At 42.4% G+C, this 17,300-nt stretch overlaps 1 protein-coding gene across 1 annotated transcript in view; it reads right to left on the bottom strand.

Moving 5' to 3' along the window:
* Window positions 1-1,768: 1,768 nt before the first annotated feature.
* The window catches only part of sntg2 (syntrophin, gamma 2), a 130,124-nt gene continuing 114,592 nt past the window's right edge, over window positions 1,769-17,300 (bottom strand). The window contains exons 16-18 of the mRNA XM_039008802.1: window positions 7,652-7,744; window positions 7,388-7,498; window positions 1,769-1,894 (exon numbers count right to left, since the gene is read on the bottom strand). Of these exons, the coding sequence (XP_038864730.1) occupies window positions 1,769-1,894; window positions 7,388-7,498; window positions 7,652-7,744 (330 nt within the window). The remainder of the gene's footprint in view (window positions 1,895-7,387; window positions 7,499-7,651; window positions 7,745-17,300) is intronic.

The following is a 17,300-nucleotide window of genomic DNA, read 5'->3' as shown; positions in this document are numbered from 1 at the left end:
GCCTATAGGTATTGTTTACATTGTAGTGAATGACACTGTTTATTCCCAGTAGTCGTGCTGATTTGATAGTAATTTATCTCGTTTGCAGGTTGGACTCCCGGTCAGGCAGTTTTCATTACACTTTAGTGGCTAACCACGTGTCTAAGTTATGCGTATCTTTCGGACAGTAAGTCCGTTAAAGTGTTTTCATACTTTGTGCTTTCTGTCCTCTCACACTGTCATTTATAATTGGCTTAATTCAACACTACAGTAACCTGTTTTCCAATTCTCTAAAACAGGCTTCAGGATTTCATGGGATAAGTGCTCCTGGAGCCGCCACTCAGAAGCCCCTAATCAGAATGTTTCAGTTAGCATTCAGAGCTTACTGTTGTTGCCTGTCGTCAAGAGTGGGTGGCATGCTTCCCGTAGATTGAGCAAGGTATTTAAGCTCCATACTTGACAAACGGCTGATGAAACTGCATAACATTACCAAGCAGGCAGAGACTTCTGTTAATTGGAAGGATATGGTCACTTCAGGCATCAAAGCCAAGCTACAGGCAGGGGGTAGAATACCTCCAATCCTCCAATTAGGAAAACCAAAATGGCAAGTAAGCCCAATAAACACATTTTGGGGTCTAAGAATGGGACATGAAAGTAAGTTGCAAAATATAAGTGCTGTATAATTGAAGAGTTTTTTTGATGTCAATTGTCTCAATTTCCTTGTTACCCTCTTCAAGACTCTTCGTGTCTTATGTTCCCCAGCAAATCAACAATATTGACTTGTTAGTCTGCGTTCATTTCAGCATAGCTGTGAACACATCCGGTAGTGGAATACAATAAAATAACATTTGACAATAAGGAGGACTGATTCTGGATTTATTTTGGAATAGAAAATAAAACAAGAGACTGAGGGAATATAAATATAAACATTTATATATTTATAAGCTTTGTAATGACTGTCAGTGCATGGCTACATACAAAGTAAAGGACTACAAAACGTAAAACAAATGTTGATTTAACTTTAGAACGCAACATTTTTTTAAATCACCTGACAGATACACTGAGATACCACTGCTACAATACGTCTACATCTTCTTCCCCAGTGTTTGTCTTGACACCATTTGGTGTCACTGAGCATATCAGTGACTAGCAGTGACTGTATACACTGAAATACAAAACTAAAATACCCTCTGGGGTTATGAAAGCCTGCCCCAAGGCCTTGCATTTGCGGGCCTCAACACACACTCTTCAGACACTCTTTTCCCCAAAGTCACGCTGCAGCCACGACATCTGTAGTCACGCTGCAGCCACGACATCTGTAGTCACGCTGAAGTTATGGAATAAGTGAATAACCAGAGATCGTATAGCCCAGCAGAATACACATTCCCAAATGTTTGCATGTGTGTTGATTAGTACAGTACAACAGTTCTGTTTTATCGGTTCTGCTTTTAAGTTAACTTGCATCTACGCATGAATTGAAAACTGTGCCGTGTCTATACACATGAACAAACATAGAAACCATTTTTTGTGACAGATGTTTTTCTACATGGACAAAATGAAACAATCTTTAGCATATTCATACTCAAATGTCAATACCAACCAATTAATGCAAATATAAATATCCTTTACTTCCAGTCAGATATGTTTTTTTTTTATATATATATTTTTTTCTTATTTAATAAGAGCCTTACAAAAATAACAGGAACAAGATATACATATCATTTGAATGTGCATAAAATAGTCGAATAGCTTATGTGACTAAAATGTACACGACAACACCAGGAAGTGTCTAACTCATGTACTTTCCAGAGATGCTTTGACACTTGACAAAGACAGGGTCCACAGAGGCCACTTTGGCAGCCATAAAAGAAGAAATACAATGGAGGACTGCGGTCAGATTGGCAAACTCCAGCTCCTGCAATGGAAAGAAAAACCCTGAATACAAAATTGTGAGAAATATTCTTAGCAATTTGCATAATATTTACATAATGTTTGCATACATTAAAATGTCACAATTACTTTTGTAACAAATAGCCACTCGTCTTAATAACTATTACAACAACAACAACAATAACCTTTACTTGTTCCCCACGTGGAATTTACCAGAAATATTTTAGTTCTATATATTGATGAGGTAGCAAAAGCCAATTTGAATATAACTACAGTATTCAAAACATTGTTCTCCCACCACTCAATACCATTTTAAAGTGGAACTGGCAGCATTTTATCAACGTGAAATCTGATTCAAATCTGCTCATATACTCAGAAAGAATATGACCGCTTTTCTTTTTTGTTTACATTTTCTGACCAGCAAGCATTTAGACATGGCGTCACGTTCTGACCTTTAGTTCCTTTGTTTAGTCTTTATTTAGTATGTTCAGGGCGTGAGTTGGGGTGGGCAGTCTATGTTTGTATTTCTATGTTTTCCTATTTCTGTGTTTGGCCTGATATGGTTCTCAATCAGAGGCAGGTGTTTTGTGTTGTCTCTGATTGGGAACCATATTTAGGTGGCTTGTTTTGTGTTGGGTTTTGTGGGTGGTTGTCTTCAGTCTTTGTGTGTCTGCACCAGACAGAACTGTTTCGGTTTTTCACATTTTTCTTTTTTTTTGTAATTTGTAGTGTTCAGTTTTTGAGTTTCATTAAATTAAGATGAACACTAATCACGCTGCGCTTTGGTCCTCTCCTCCTTCCACCGACGAAAGCCGTTACACATGGTCATTATTCAGTTTTCATAAATTCATAGAATGTTTGGGAATGATGTATAGTAGAGAAAGGCATTTGTGAAAATTCTATAGCAATATATGTAGAGTGGGAAAGCGGCCTTGCGTTTTTTGGACAATTAATAGACAGTGCAGTACATACAACCTAATCAAAACATCTCCAGGACCGGAGTCTACGCAGACAGTGGCACCATAGCCAATCAGAGCTACAGTAGGCCTTTATGCAAATATGCCATTTGCCACACGGGCCTGCCATCATTCACTTATAACTGGACTGTGTTTACAGGCAGTTGTAACAGCGCAACTTTAAATCTTTATAACACATTCGTTATAAAGCCACAAAATAGACCCTGAATGGATTTCTGCAAATATGTAAATCTCACGGGAGTCCTCTTATAGCCCTATTGATTAAACAACCATGAACAGGTAGGTTCTCTCTCCCTCTGTTGTGCACATCAACAACAACATGATCAACAACTAATGCTAGCCAGAGTGAGGTGAGCTAAAATCTAACGAGGGAACATCAGATAAACCCTCTCAAACTTTTTCAGCTAGATGGCCCGTTACAATTGCACTGATAAACGATGGGGAATAGTAGCCTGCTTGTCCTTCTGCAGCTTGCCTGCAAATGCATGCTTGTCCCAACCCACGTTTTGACAACCTAATGGTTTGTTCGTAAATTCCGAGTGCACACTGCACTATTGACACTGGACGCTCTGGCCGAGGAGTAGGGTTGATATGAGGGTTCCTCATAACGGCAGTCAAGCAAACCAAGATAACTGGCTGAAGTTGGCTAGCTTGCTAACTACTTCCAGACACAAATGAGAGAACACCTGACTCTGACCATTTTAAATCACCCTAGGCTGTTTACATGTTATCTAGAATGTTAGTGACTAACTGTGCTGTTGGAAACAATTTCACTACTGTTTTTACCGACGGCGTTTACTGACACCGGTCATATTGAGTGGGTGTTGCGCGTTCGTAAATTCCTCAACTGCTCTCTGGCACACTCTGAAACCGGAGAACAAAACCAGAGTGAATTTACGAACACAAGAGATATACCAGCTGGATAACAGTCGTTCAAGTTCAGCATAGCTAGCTAGCTAGAAAAGCAATTCATATGTCTTGCTAGCTAACCAAATGACACCGGCATCTCTAGTTGTAGCCACCGAAAAACGAAATGAGGGGAAAAAAGTAAGTCACTCAACCACTCCTCCAATGACATTACATGACATCCTCCTAGCAGCTAGCTAACTCGCTAATGTTAGGCTCTGTGTTTTTAGCTTGCTACATAAATAGATACGCTAGCCTATTAGCCACGTTCTGACTGACTTGTGATCATTGCTCTTGCTAGTGTAACGGATGTGAAATGGCTAGCTAGTTAGTTAGCGGGTACGCGCTAATAGCGTTTCAATCAGTTACGTTACTTGCTCTGAAACCTAGAAGTAGTGGTTCCCCTTGCTCTGCAAGGGCCGCGGCTTTTGTGGAGCGATGGGTAACGATGCTTCGTGGGTGACTGTTGTTGATGTGTGCAGAGGGTCCCTGGTCAAGGCCGCGGCCCTTGCAGAGCAAGGGGAAACAGTACTTCTAGGTTTCAGAGCAAGTGACGTAACTGATTGAAACGCTATTAGCGCGTACCCGCTAACTAGCTAGCCATTTCACATCCGTTACACTCACCCACCTTTCAACCTCCTCCTTTTCCGCAGCAACCAGTGATCCGGGTCAACAGCATCAATCTAACAGTATAACTTTAGTACGTCCCCTCGCCCCGACCTCGGGCGCGAACCAGGGACCCTCTGCACACGTCAACAACGGTCGCCCACGAAGCATCGTTACCCATCGCTCCACAAAGGCCGCGGCCCTTGCAGAGCAAGGGGAAACACTACTTCTAGGTTTCAGAGCAAGTGACGTAACTGATTGAAACGCTATTAGCGCGTACCCGCTAACTAGCTAGCCATTTCACATCTGTTACACTCACCCCCCTTTCAACCTCCTCCTTTTCCGCAGCAACCAGTGATCCGGGTCAACAGCATCAATCTAACAGTATAACTTTAGTACGTCCCCTCGCCCCGACCTCGGGCGCGAACCAGGGACCCTCTGCACACGTCAACAACGGTCGCCCACGAAGCATCGTTACCCATCGCTCCACAAAGGCCGCGGCCCTTGCAGAGCAAGGGGAACCACTACTTCTAGGTTTCAGAGCAAGTGAGGTAACTGATTGAAACGCTATTAGCGCGTACCCGCTAACTAGCTAGCCATTTCACATCCGTTACACTAGTTTGACTGTATTGACATTCCAAGCCTTAGTTGCGTTTGTCAGTTTTTGTCCAGAATATTGTGTAAATGAAACTGAAACAGTGCATCCTGACTGGAGACAGAAAACAACGTACCAGGCCAGCTGTGATTTACAACCTGATAGCAATATGTGTTGGATTACCAAGAAATGTATTGGTGAATTATATTAATCATGCATTGAACTGCATCCATCTATTCTGCCAACTATTTTTAATTTAACTAGGCAAGTCAGTTATGAACAAATTCTTATTTACAACGATGGCCTAGGAACAGTGGGTTAACTGCATTGTTCAGGGGCAGAATAACAGATTTTTACCTTGTCACCTCAGGGATTCGATCTAGCCACCTTTCGGTTACTGGCCCAACGCTCTAACTACTAGGCTACCTGCAGCCCTGATGCCTTACCATACGTCATAGAATTGAGTCAAATAGAACCTATTTTCAAAACCTCTTATAAAGTTGTTTTTGAAGCATGAACTGGACATTTTATATTCTGTTTGTTTCATATCTGCAAAGTAGTTAAAATGCTGTCAGTTCCATTTTAATATGTGACCACAGTATTCTAACATGTTGCCGTCTATCACTACTATTGTAATATGTGACCACAGTATTCTAACATTCTGCCGTCTATCACTACTATTGTAATATGTGACCACAGTATTCTAACATGTTGCCGTCTATCACTACTATTGTAATATGTGACCGCAGTATTCTAACATGCTGCCGTCCCTCACTACTATTGTAATATGTGACCGCAGTATTCTAACATGTTGCCGTCTATCACTACTATTGTAATATGTGACCACAGTATTCTAACATGTTGCCGTCTATCACTACTATTGTAATATGTGACCACAGTATTCTAACATGTTGCCATCTATCACTACTATTGTAATATGTGACCACAGTATTCTAACATGTTGCCATCTATCACTACTATTGTAATATGTGACCACAGTATTCTAACATGTTGCCGTCTATCACTACTATTGTAATATGTGACCACAGTATTCTAACATGTTGCCATCTGTCACTACTATTGTAATATGTGACCACAGTATTCTAACATGTTGCCGTCTATCACTACTATTGTAATATGTGACCACAGTATTCTAACATTCTGCCGTCTATCACTACTATTGTAATATGTGACCACAGTATTCTAACATGTTGCCGTCTATCACTACTATTGTAATATGTGACCGCAGTATTCTAACATGTTGCCGTCTATCACTACTATTGTAATATGTGACCACAGTATTCTAACATGTTGCCGTCTATCACTACTATTGTAATATGTGACCACAGTATTCTAACATGTTGCCGTCTATCACTACTATTGTAATATGTGACCACAGTATTCTAACATGTTGCCGTCTATCACTACTATTGTAATATGTGACCACAGTATTGAAACATGTTGCCGTCTATCACTACTATTGTAATATGTGGCCACAGTATTCTAACATGTTGCCGTCTATCACTACTATTGTAATATGTGACCGCAGTATTCTAACATGTTGCCGTCTATCACTACTATTGTAATATGTGACCACAGTATTGAAACATGTTGCCGTCTATCACTACTATTGTAATATGTGACCGCAGTATTCTAACATGTTGCCGTCTATCACTACTATTGTAATATGTGACCACAGTATTCTAACATGTTGCCGTCTATCACTACTATTGTAATATGTGACCACAGTATTCTAACATTCTGCCATCTATCAACACTATTGTAATATGTGACCACAGTATTCTAACATGCTGCCATCTATCACTACTATTGTAATATGTGACCACAGTATTCTAACATGTTGCCGTCTATCACTACTATTGTAATATGTGACCACAGTATTCTAACATGTTGCCGTCTATCACTACTATTGTAATATGTGGCCACAGTATTCTAACATGTTGCCATCTATCACTACTATTGTAATATGTGACCACAGTATTCTAACATGTTGCCATCTATCAACACTATTGTAATATGTGACCACAGTATTCTAACATGTTGCCGTCTATCACTACTATTGTAATATGTGACCACAGTATTCTAACATGTTGCCGTCTATCACTACTATTGTAATATGTGACCACAGTATTCTAACATGTTGCCATCTATCAACACTATTGTAATATGTGACCACAGTATTCTAACATGTTGCCGTCTATCACTACTATTGTAATATGTGACCACAGTATTCTAACATGCTGCCGTCTATCAACACTATTGTAATATGTGACCACAGCATTCTAACATTCTGCCGTCTATCACTACTATTGTAATATGTGACCACAGTATTCTAACATTCTGCCGTCTATCAACACTCTCTTCAGAGAGGCCACTGCAATGGAAGTTGAGTTGATGTCATATGCAGCATCACCTTCATCTCTATCTGTTTGTTTTCAGCATTCTTGAAGAGGAGTTTCACCCTTGTTTTCCCATCATCAGAGGATCCTTTCAGTTGAGAGAATTTGTATCTCCATAATATATTCTACAGGGGATAACATTGAGGAATATAGTGAGAGTTCATTATTTTTGACCAATCGGTAAACAGAAGGAATTAACCAGTCTAGCATGGACAATATCCCCCTATTGTACAGCCTGTTGAACTTTCATTTAGAATAGTGAATGAACAATGACTCACCTTCGAGGAGCTCTCAGAACAAGTGAAGCCAGATCCAAAGTCTATGGTCAAACACAGTACTTTACCCTGGCTGCTGCACATGTAGGTCTTTGACTGTTGAGAGACAGAGCTTTATTTAGAGAACAATCACACATTTCAACACAGACTGTATATTACTTAAGGAAAATGGAATAAATATGTCGGTCTATTTTAAACATCTCATACTAAAACGTTTCATTCTGGAAATCAGAGGATATCTGAAGATGGGGTTACTGAACAAAAGTTGAAATAATGTGCATTTTCATTGTGTTTCAGGTGAGGGGCATTTTAGGTGGGTGGTTTACAAAGGGAGCAATTAGGATTCTGTTCATGTATTCTGGGTGAAAGCTTAGGAACTGCTGTCAGGGTCAGAGTATAGTCTATGGTTCATTGTGAAATGAATGACATCCAAGAAAATGCTTGAACACCCTCTGAACTTTGAATAATTACAGAATTGGACACCCACCCACTCAAGGGTTCAACAAACAGCATTTTATTTGATCATGCATTGCTGAAATAGGCTATCCAGTTATTTAGTCCCGGTATTGTTACAGCACTGTTCAATCCACTATGCTGGGTAGAAATTGATTGTGTCATTTGAGAATAATTCTGAACTAGTTCTGCGTTGTTAGTCATAGTTTGGCTGTACTGATCGTACCAACTCGATATGAAATGCAAGAACAAAATAAAATATATCTGTGGGTGCCTCGTAGCCTTCCATTTACTGGCCTAACGTGAATAACCAAATGTGTGACACAATGCTTTTCACAGTCTTATTAAAAGCAGTGATGTGTGAGGACCCTCTGGGCAAAAAAAAACTGTGATGTTGAATCAACCTGGAAAACTGATTGGATTTGCAAAAAGTAATCACCATTAAGGCATTTCCCCGCCCAAAAATGTCACCCAACTTTTAATCTAAATCCAATGACATGGTGAAATGTTTTGTTGATTTCACGTTGAAGTCACATGAGTTAATAACTCAACCAAATGTACATCCAAATTAGACATTGAACTGTCATCTGTGCCCAATGTAGCTCATACTGGAACTAATGCTTGTGGCTCTGTGTTGTGGTTCTGTGTTGTGGTTCTGTGTTGTGGCTCTGTGTTGTGGCTCTGTGTTGTGGCTCTGTGTTGTGGCTCTGTGTTGTGGCTCTGTGTTGTGGCTCTGTGTTGTGGCTCTGTGTTGTGGCTCTGTGTTGTGGCTCTGTATTGTGGCTCTGTGTTGTGGCTCTGTGTTGTGGCTCTGTGTTGTGGCTCTGTGTTGTGGCTCTGTGTTGTGGCTCTGTGTTGTGGCTCTGTATTGTGGCTCTGTATTGTGGCTCTGTATTGTGGCTCTGTATTGTGGCTCTGTATTGTGGCTCTGTGTTGTGGCGCTGTGTTGTGGCTCTGTGTTGTGGCTCTGTATTGTGGCTCTGTATTGTGGCTCTGTATTGTGGCTCTGTATTGTGGCTCTGTGTTGTGGCTCTGTGTTGTGGCTCTGTGTTGTGGCTCTGTGTTGTGGCTCTGTGTTGTGGCTCTGTGTTGTGGCTCTGTGTTGTGGCTCTGTGTTGTGGCTCTGTGTTGTGGCTCTGTGTTGTGGCTCTGTATTGTGGCTCTGTATTATGGCTCTATGTTGTGGCTCTGTGTTGTGGTTCTGTATTGTGGCTCTGTGTAGCATCGCTATCCTTCATGGTTCAGTTCTTCAGCTAATGAAGGCCACACAAACAGAATTCAATCAGTCTAAAGACACCAGGAGGCTCCTTAGTGACCAGTCTAAAGACACCAGGAGGCTCCTTAGTGACCAGTCTAAAGACACCAGGATGCTCCTTAGTGACCAGTCTAAAGACACCAGGATGCTCCTTAGTGACCAGTCTAAAGACCAGGATGCTCCTTTGTGACCAGTCTAAAGACAGCAGGAGGCTCCTTTGTGACCAGTCTAAAGACACCAGGATGCTCCTTAGTGACCAGCCTAAAGACCAGGATGCTCCTTAGTGACCAGTCTAAAGACACCAGGATGCTCCTTAGTGACCAGTCTAAAGACACCAGGATGCTCCTTAGTGACCAGTCTAAAGACACCAGGATGCTCCTTAGTGACCAGTCTAAAGACAGCAGGAGGCTCCTTAGTGACCAGTCTAAAGACACCAGGATGCTCCTTAGTGACCAGTCTAAAGACACCAGGATGCTCCTTAGTGACCAGCCTAAAGACCAGGATGCTCCTTAGTGACCAGTCTAAAGACACCAGGAGGCTCCTTAGTGACCAGTCTAAAGACACCAGGATGCTCCTTAGTGACCAGTCTAAAGACACCAGGAGGCTCCTTAGTGACCAGTCTAAAGACACCAGGATGCTCCTTAGTGACCAGTCTAAAGACACCAGGAGGCTCCTTAGTGACCAGTCTAAAGACACCAGGAGGCTCCTTAGTGACCAGTCTAAAGACACCAGGATGCTCCTTAGTGACCAGTCTAAAGACACCAGGATGCTCCTTAGTGACCAGCCTAAAGACCAGGATGCTCCTTAGTGACCAGTCTAAAGACACCAGGATGCTCCTTAGTGACCAGTCTAAAGACCAGGATGCTCCTTAGTGACCAGTCTAAAGACACCAGGAGGCTCCTTAGTGACCAGTCTAAAGACACCAGGAGGCTCCTTAGTGACCAGTCTAAAGACACCAGGATGCTCCTTAGTGACCAGTCTAAAGACACCAGGATGCTCCTTAGTGACCAGTCTAAAGACACCAGGATGCTCCTTAGTGACCAGTCTAAAGACACCAGGATGCTCCTTAGTGACCAGTCTAAAGACAACAGGAGGCTCCTTAGTGACCAGTCTAAAGACACCAGGAGGCTCCTTAGTGACCAGTCTAAAGACACCAGGATGCTCCTTAGTGACCAGTCTAAAGACCAGGATGCTCCTTAGTGACCAGTCTAAAGACACCAGGATGCTCCTTAGTGACCAGTCTAAAGACACCAGGATGCTCCTTAGTGACCAGTCTAAAGACACCAGGAGGCTCCTTAGTGACCAGTCTAAAGACCAGGATGCTCCTTAGTGACCAGTCTAAAAACACCAGGATGCTCCTTAGTGACCAGTCTAAAGACACCAGGATGCTCCTTAGTGACCAGCCTAAAGACACCAGGATGCTCCTTAGTGACCAGTCTAAAGACACCAGGATGCTCCTTAGTGACCAGTCTAAAGACACCAGGATGCTCCTTAGTGACCAGTCTAAAGACACCAGGAGGCTCCTTAGTGACCAGCCTAAAGACCAGGATGCTCCTTAGTGACCAGTCTAAAAACACCAGGATGCTCCTTAGTGACCAGTCTAAAGACACCAGGATGCTCCTTAGTGACCAGCCTAAAGACACCAGGATGCTCCTTAGTGACCAGTCTAAAGACACCAGGATGCTCCTTAGTGACCAGTCTAAAGACCAGGATGCTCCTTAGTGACCAGTCTAAAGACACCAGGATGCTCCTTAGTGACCAGTCTAAAGACACCAGGATGCTCCTTAGTGACCAGTCTAAAGACACCAGGATGCTCCTTAGTGACCAGTCTAAAGACCAGGATGCTCCTTAGTGACCAGTCTAAAGACAACAGGAGGCTCCTTAGTGACCAGTCTAAAGACCAGGATGCTCCTTAGTGACCAGTCTAAAGACACCAGGATGCTCCTTAGTGACCAGTCTAAAGACACCAGGATGCTCCTTAGTGACCAGCCTAAAGACCAGGATGCTCCTTAGTGACCAGTCTAAAGACACCAGGATGCTCCTTAGTGACCAGTCTAAAGACCCCAGGATGCTCCTTAGTGACCAGTCTAAAGACCAGGATGCTCCTTAGTGACCAGTCTAAAGACACCAGGATGCTCCTTAGTGACCAGTCTAAAGACCAGGATGCTCCTTAGTGACCAGTCTAAAGACAACAGGAGGCTCCTTAGTGACCAGTCTAAAGACCAGGATGCTCCTTAGTGACCAGTCTAAAGACACTAGGATGCTCCTTAGTGACCAGTCTAAAGACACCAGGATGCTCCTTAGTGACCAGTCTAAAGACCAGGATGCTCCTTAGTGACCAGTCTAAAGACCAGGATGCTCCTTAGTGACCAGTCTAAAGACATCAGGATGCTCCTTAGTGACCAGTCTAAAGACCAGGATGCTCCTTAGTGACCAGTCTAAAGACACCAGGAGGCTCCTTAGTGACCAGTCTAAAGACCAGGATGCTCCTTAGTGACCAGTCTAAAGACCAGGATGCTCCTTAGTGACCAGTCTAAAGACCAGGATGCTCCTTAGTGACCAGTCTAAAGACACCAGGAGGCTCCTTAGTGACCAGTCTAAAGACACCATTATGCCTACTTCTCCTTAGTGTTTCAGACACTTTTGGTTGTTCGTTTCAGGTACTGCTTGTTCCCCCCATCTCACGAGGCTGGTGGGAGCCTGCTGTTTTTAATCATTTACTACAGTGAGCAGTGAATGCAGTGGGACTCAACAGCCCCAGAGTGTCTTGATGTTAAAAAAAATAATATTCTCCAGCCTGAAATTGAGTTGCCATGAAAAGAAACCTGCATGAGGACAGATTTACTTAGTCATGTTGTATGAGAGGTTGCTGTAACATGGTAAATAGAGACTACACATTGCTAATTGGAGACTTTCCACAACAGGGATTGGGATAATACGTCATGCAGTGGTTTCAGATCATTTCCATACCAGAGTTACGGTTAGCTCTGTGTTTCTACTCTACATAATACAATGAATAAACAAATAATATAACCCTGTCCAAGTTTGATGTGAAAACACCAACACCTAGCTCCATACAAAATAAAATGAGTAAAACTGTGAGGGACAAACAGTCCAGTTAGGTTTGTCCTCACTAATGTTTATTTAAAGTTTATTTAAAGCAGGATAATGTTCAGACTAAGCTCACTGTATCAGCTGTTAACACCTCAGGACATTGTTCAGACTAGGCTCCCTCAGAGAATACAGATCGTCTATTTGTTTATATGGAGACATGGACAACAATGCTTGATCATTTTGGAGATTTAACTTGTCCCCCTATGTCCTTCGTAGTGTAAAAAAAACACTATTTGTATTTATTATGGATCCCCATTAGTTCCTGCCAAGGCAGCAGCTACTGTTCCTGGGGTTTATTATGGATCCCCGTTAGTTCCTGCCAAGGCAGCAGCCATTAGTTCCCCATTAGTTCCTGCCAAGGCAGCAGCTACTGTTCCTGGGGTTTATTATGGATCCCCGTTAGTTCCTGCCAAGGCAGCAGCTACTCTTCCTGGGGTTTATTATGGATCCCCATTAGTTCCTGCCAAGGCAGCAGCTACTCTTCCTGGGGTTTATTATGGATCCTCATTAGTTCCTGCCAAGGCAGCAGCTACTCTTCCTGGGGTTTATTATGGATCCCCGTTAGTTCCTGCCAAGGCAGCAGCTACTCTTCCTGGGGTTTATTATGGATCCCCATTAGTTCCTGCCAAGGCAGCAGCTACTCTTCCTGGGGTTTATTATGGATCCTCATTAGTTCCTGCCAAGGCAGCAGCTACTCTTCCTGGGGTTTATTATGGATCCCCGTTAGTTCCTGCCAAGGCAGCAGCTACTCTTCCTGGGGTTTATTATGGATCCTCATTAGTTCCTGCCAAGGCAGCAGCTACTCTTCCTGGGGTTTATTATGGATCCTCATTAGTTCCTGCCAAGGCAGCAGCTACTCTTCCTGGGGTTTATTATGGATCCCCGTTAGCTCCTGCCAAGGCAGCAGCTACTCTTCCTGGGGTTTATTATGGATCCTCATTAGTTCCTGCCAAGGCAGCAGCTACTCTTCCTGGGGTTTATTATGGATCCTCATTAGTTCCTGCCAAGGCAGCAGCTACTCTTCCTGGGGTTTATTATGGATCCTCATTAGTTCCTGCCAAGGCAGCAGCTACTCTTCCTGGGGTCCAGCCAAATGAAGGCAGCTACAGTGCCTTCAGAATGTATTCACACTCCTTTACTTTTTCCACATTTTGGTTGTGTTTACAGCCATAATTTGAAATTGATTAAATTTCGATTTTCTGTCACTGTTGAAATTTTTACACATTCATTAAAAATGAAAAGCTGACATATCTTGAATCAATATGTCACGCCCTGACCTTAGAGATCCTTTTAATTCTCTATTTGGTTAGGTCAGGGTGTGACTAGGGTGGGCAATCTACGTTTTCTATTTCTTTGTTGGCCTGGTATGGTTCCCAATCAGAGGCAGCTGTCTATCGTTGTCTCTGATTGGGGATCATATTTTAGGCAGCCTTTTTCCAACCGGTTGTTTGTGGGATCTTGTTTTTGTGTAGCTGCCTGTGAGCAGCCCAGAACGTCACGTTTCATTTTCTTCTGTATTGTTTTTGGTGAGTTTCATATTTATTAAATATTATTATTTATTAAACATGTGGAACTCTAAGTACGCTGCGCCTTGGTCCATTCATTCAGACGTGACACAATAAGTATTCAATCCCTTTGTTATGGGAAGCCTGAACGAGTTCAGGAGTAAAAATTGCTTAACAAGTCACATAAGTTACATGGACTCACTCTGTGCAATAATAGTGTTTACCATGATTTTTGAATGACTACCTCATCTCTCTGTACCCCACACATACAATTGTGACATTAAAACAGTTAAGAGTTTAATGGCTGTGATAGGGGAAAACTGAGGATGGATCAACAACATTGTAGTTACTCCACAATACTAACCTAATTAACAGAGTGAAAAGAAGGAAGCCTGTACAGAATACAAATATTCTAACTAGGCACTAAAATAATACTGCAAATCATGTGACAAAGAAATTAACTTTTTGTCCTGAATACAAAGTGTTATGTTTGGGGCAAATCCAATACAACACATTACTGAGTTCCACTCTCCATATGTTCCAGCATAGTGGTGGCTGCATCATGTTATAGGTATGCTTGTAATCATTAAGGACTGGGGAGTTTTTCAGGATAAAAAAAATACTGAATGGAGCCAAGCATTCAGGCATTCAGGTTCCAAGAGGAAAACCTGGTCCAGTCTGCTTTTCACCAGACACTTGGAGATGAATTATTCTTTCAGCAGGACAATAACCTAAAACACGAGGCAAAATCTACACTGGAGTTGCTTACCAAGAAGACAGTGAATGTTCCTGAGTGGCCGAGTTACAGTTTTGACTTAAATTTGCTTGACAATATATGGCAAAACCTGAACATGGTTGTCTAGCAATGATAAACAACCAATTTGACAGCACTTGGAAGAATTTTGAAAATAATAATGGGTAAATATTGTACAATTCAGGTGTGCACAGCGCTTAGACTTACCCACAAAGACTCACAGCTGTAATTGCTGCCAAAGGTGCTTCTACAAAGCATTGCCTCAGGGGTGTGAATACTTATGTAAATGAGATTTTTCTGTATTTCATTTGAAATACATTTGAAAAAAATATGTAAAAACATGATTTCACTTTGACATTATGGAGAATTGTGTGCAGATGGGTGAGAGAAATCTATGTAATACATGTTCAATTCAGGCTGTAGCACAACAACATGTGGAATAGATCAAGGGTTATGAATACATTCTGAAAGCACTTAAAAAAAAACATTACACAACAGATTTCACAACACATTAAGTGTGTACCCTCAGGCCACTACTCTACTACCACATATGTACAACACAAAATCCATGTGTACGTAAGTGAATAGTTTGTATGTTATCGTGTATGTGTGCCTCTTCACAGTCCCCGCTGTTCCATAAGGTGTATTTTTCTCAGTTTTTTAATCTGATTCTACTGCTTGTGTCAGTTACCTGATGTGGAATAGAGTTCCATGTAGTCATGGTTCTATGTAGTACTGTGTGCCTCCCATAGTCTGTTCTGGACTTGGGGACTGTGAAGAGACCTCTTGTGGCATGTCTTGAGGGGTATGCATGGGTGTCTGACCTGTGTACCAGTAGTTTAGACAGACAGCTCAGTGCATTCAGCATGTCAATACCTCTCATAAAAAGAATTAGTGATGAAGTCAATCTCTCCTCTACATGCATATAATATTATTGTTAGCTCTCCGTGTACATTTAAGGGCCAGCCTTGCTGCTCTGTTCTGGGCCAATTGTAATTTTCCTAAATCCCTCTTTGTGGCACTTGACCACACGTCTGGACAGTAGTCCACGTAAGACAAAATTAGGGCCTGTAGGGCCTGCCTTATTAAGAAGGCAGAGCAGTGCTTTATCATGGACAGACCTCTCCACCATCTTAGGGAAAGGATGATACCTAGTCAGTTGTACAACTGAATGCCGTCAACTGAAATGTCTCCTGCATTTAACCCAACCCCTCTGAGTCAGAGAGGTGCCGGGGGCTGCCTTAATCAACATCCACAGCGCCAGAAGATTGTGAGTTTGCAGACCACCGTGGACGAGAGTAGAGGTAGAAAGAGCTCCTTTATAGTAAAAGCATTGGGAAAGAAACATATTGTTTTTATTAAAATCAATTATAGTAGTAGCAAGCGATCAAAGTTGACCTCTGGTCCTCTATCTCATCCTCGTGCTCTCCTTCTCCAACTGAACAGAACATAGGCTCTAAGCTTATCCACGTGCAAGGCCTAATCCAAAGTTATTTTCAGAATAAACCTTTGACTTTCCTCCTGAACTGCCACCGTAGCACTAAACAGCCTGTGGTTAGGCAGCACACAGAGCAGAGCAGGCCAGGCCTCAAGGTTGGAATATCCATTGTAGTGTAATGCAGCCTAGTTTTATTTATTTATTTACATTTACATATTTTTATTTATTTTATTTATTTATTTCCCGGCAGCTATCTTAGAAATGTAACTTTGTCTCTGTGGACGGTTTATCCTCTGACAAATCAACTGTCAATTTCAGTGTTCCTCAAGGTTCCGTTTTAGGACCACTATTGTTTTCTGTCACGTTCCTGACCGGTTTTCTGTTATTTTGTATGTGTTTGACGGTCAGGGCGTGAGTTTGGGTGGGTAGTCTATGTTATGTGTTTCTATGTTTGTTAAAGGGTGACCTGATATGGTTCTCAATTAGAGGCAGGTGGTTTTCATTTCCTCTGATTGAGAGCCATATTAAGGTAGGTGTTTTCACATTGATTGTTGTGGGTGGTTGTCTTCCGTGTCTGTGTCTATGCACCACACGGGACTGTTTCGGTTTGTTCATTCATTTTATGTAGTCTGTTCCTGTTCATGCGTTCTTCGTGTATATGTAAGTTCGTTAGTTCAGGTCTGTCTACGTGCGTTTGTTATTTTGTAATTATATAGTGTATTTCGTGTCAGTGTTCGTCTTGTCAAATAAATCATTATGTATTCATCACCCGCTGCGCCTTGGTCCACTCTCTCACCCAAAAACGATCGTTACAGAACCACCCACCAAACCCGGACCAAGCAGCGGGACCACGAACAGTGGTCCACGAAACAAGGATTGCAGGATTTCTGGAGTTGGGAGGAAATCATAGAAGGAAAAGGACCATGGGCTAAGGTGGGAGTGAATCGCCGCTCTGGGGAGGAGAAGGAGGCAGCCACAGCCCAGGAGCGGAGATATGAAGGTACGCGGCTAGCACGGAAGCCCGGGAAGAAACCCCAAAAATTTCTTGGGGGGGGGGGGGCTAAGAGGTAGTGGGCCGAGGGCAGGTAGGAGACCTGCGCCCACTTCCCAGGCTAACCGTGGAGAGCGGGAGT

Source organism: Salvelinus namaycush, chromosome 15, assembly GCF_016432855.1.
Source record: "Salvelinus namaycush isolate Seneca chromosome 15, SaNama_1.0, whole genome shotgun sequence".
Classification (NCBI taxonomy): Eukaryota; Metazoa; Chordata; class Actinopteri; order Salmoniformes; family Salmonidae; genus Salvelinus; species Salvelinus namaycush.
Note: the sequence above shows the minus strand (reverse complement) of the source record. Positions and strands in the feature narration are given on the sequence as shown.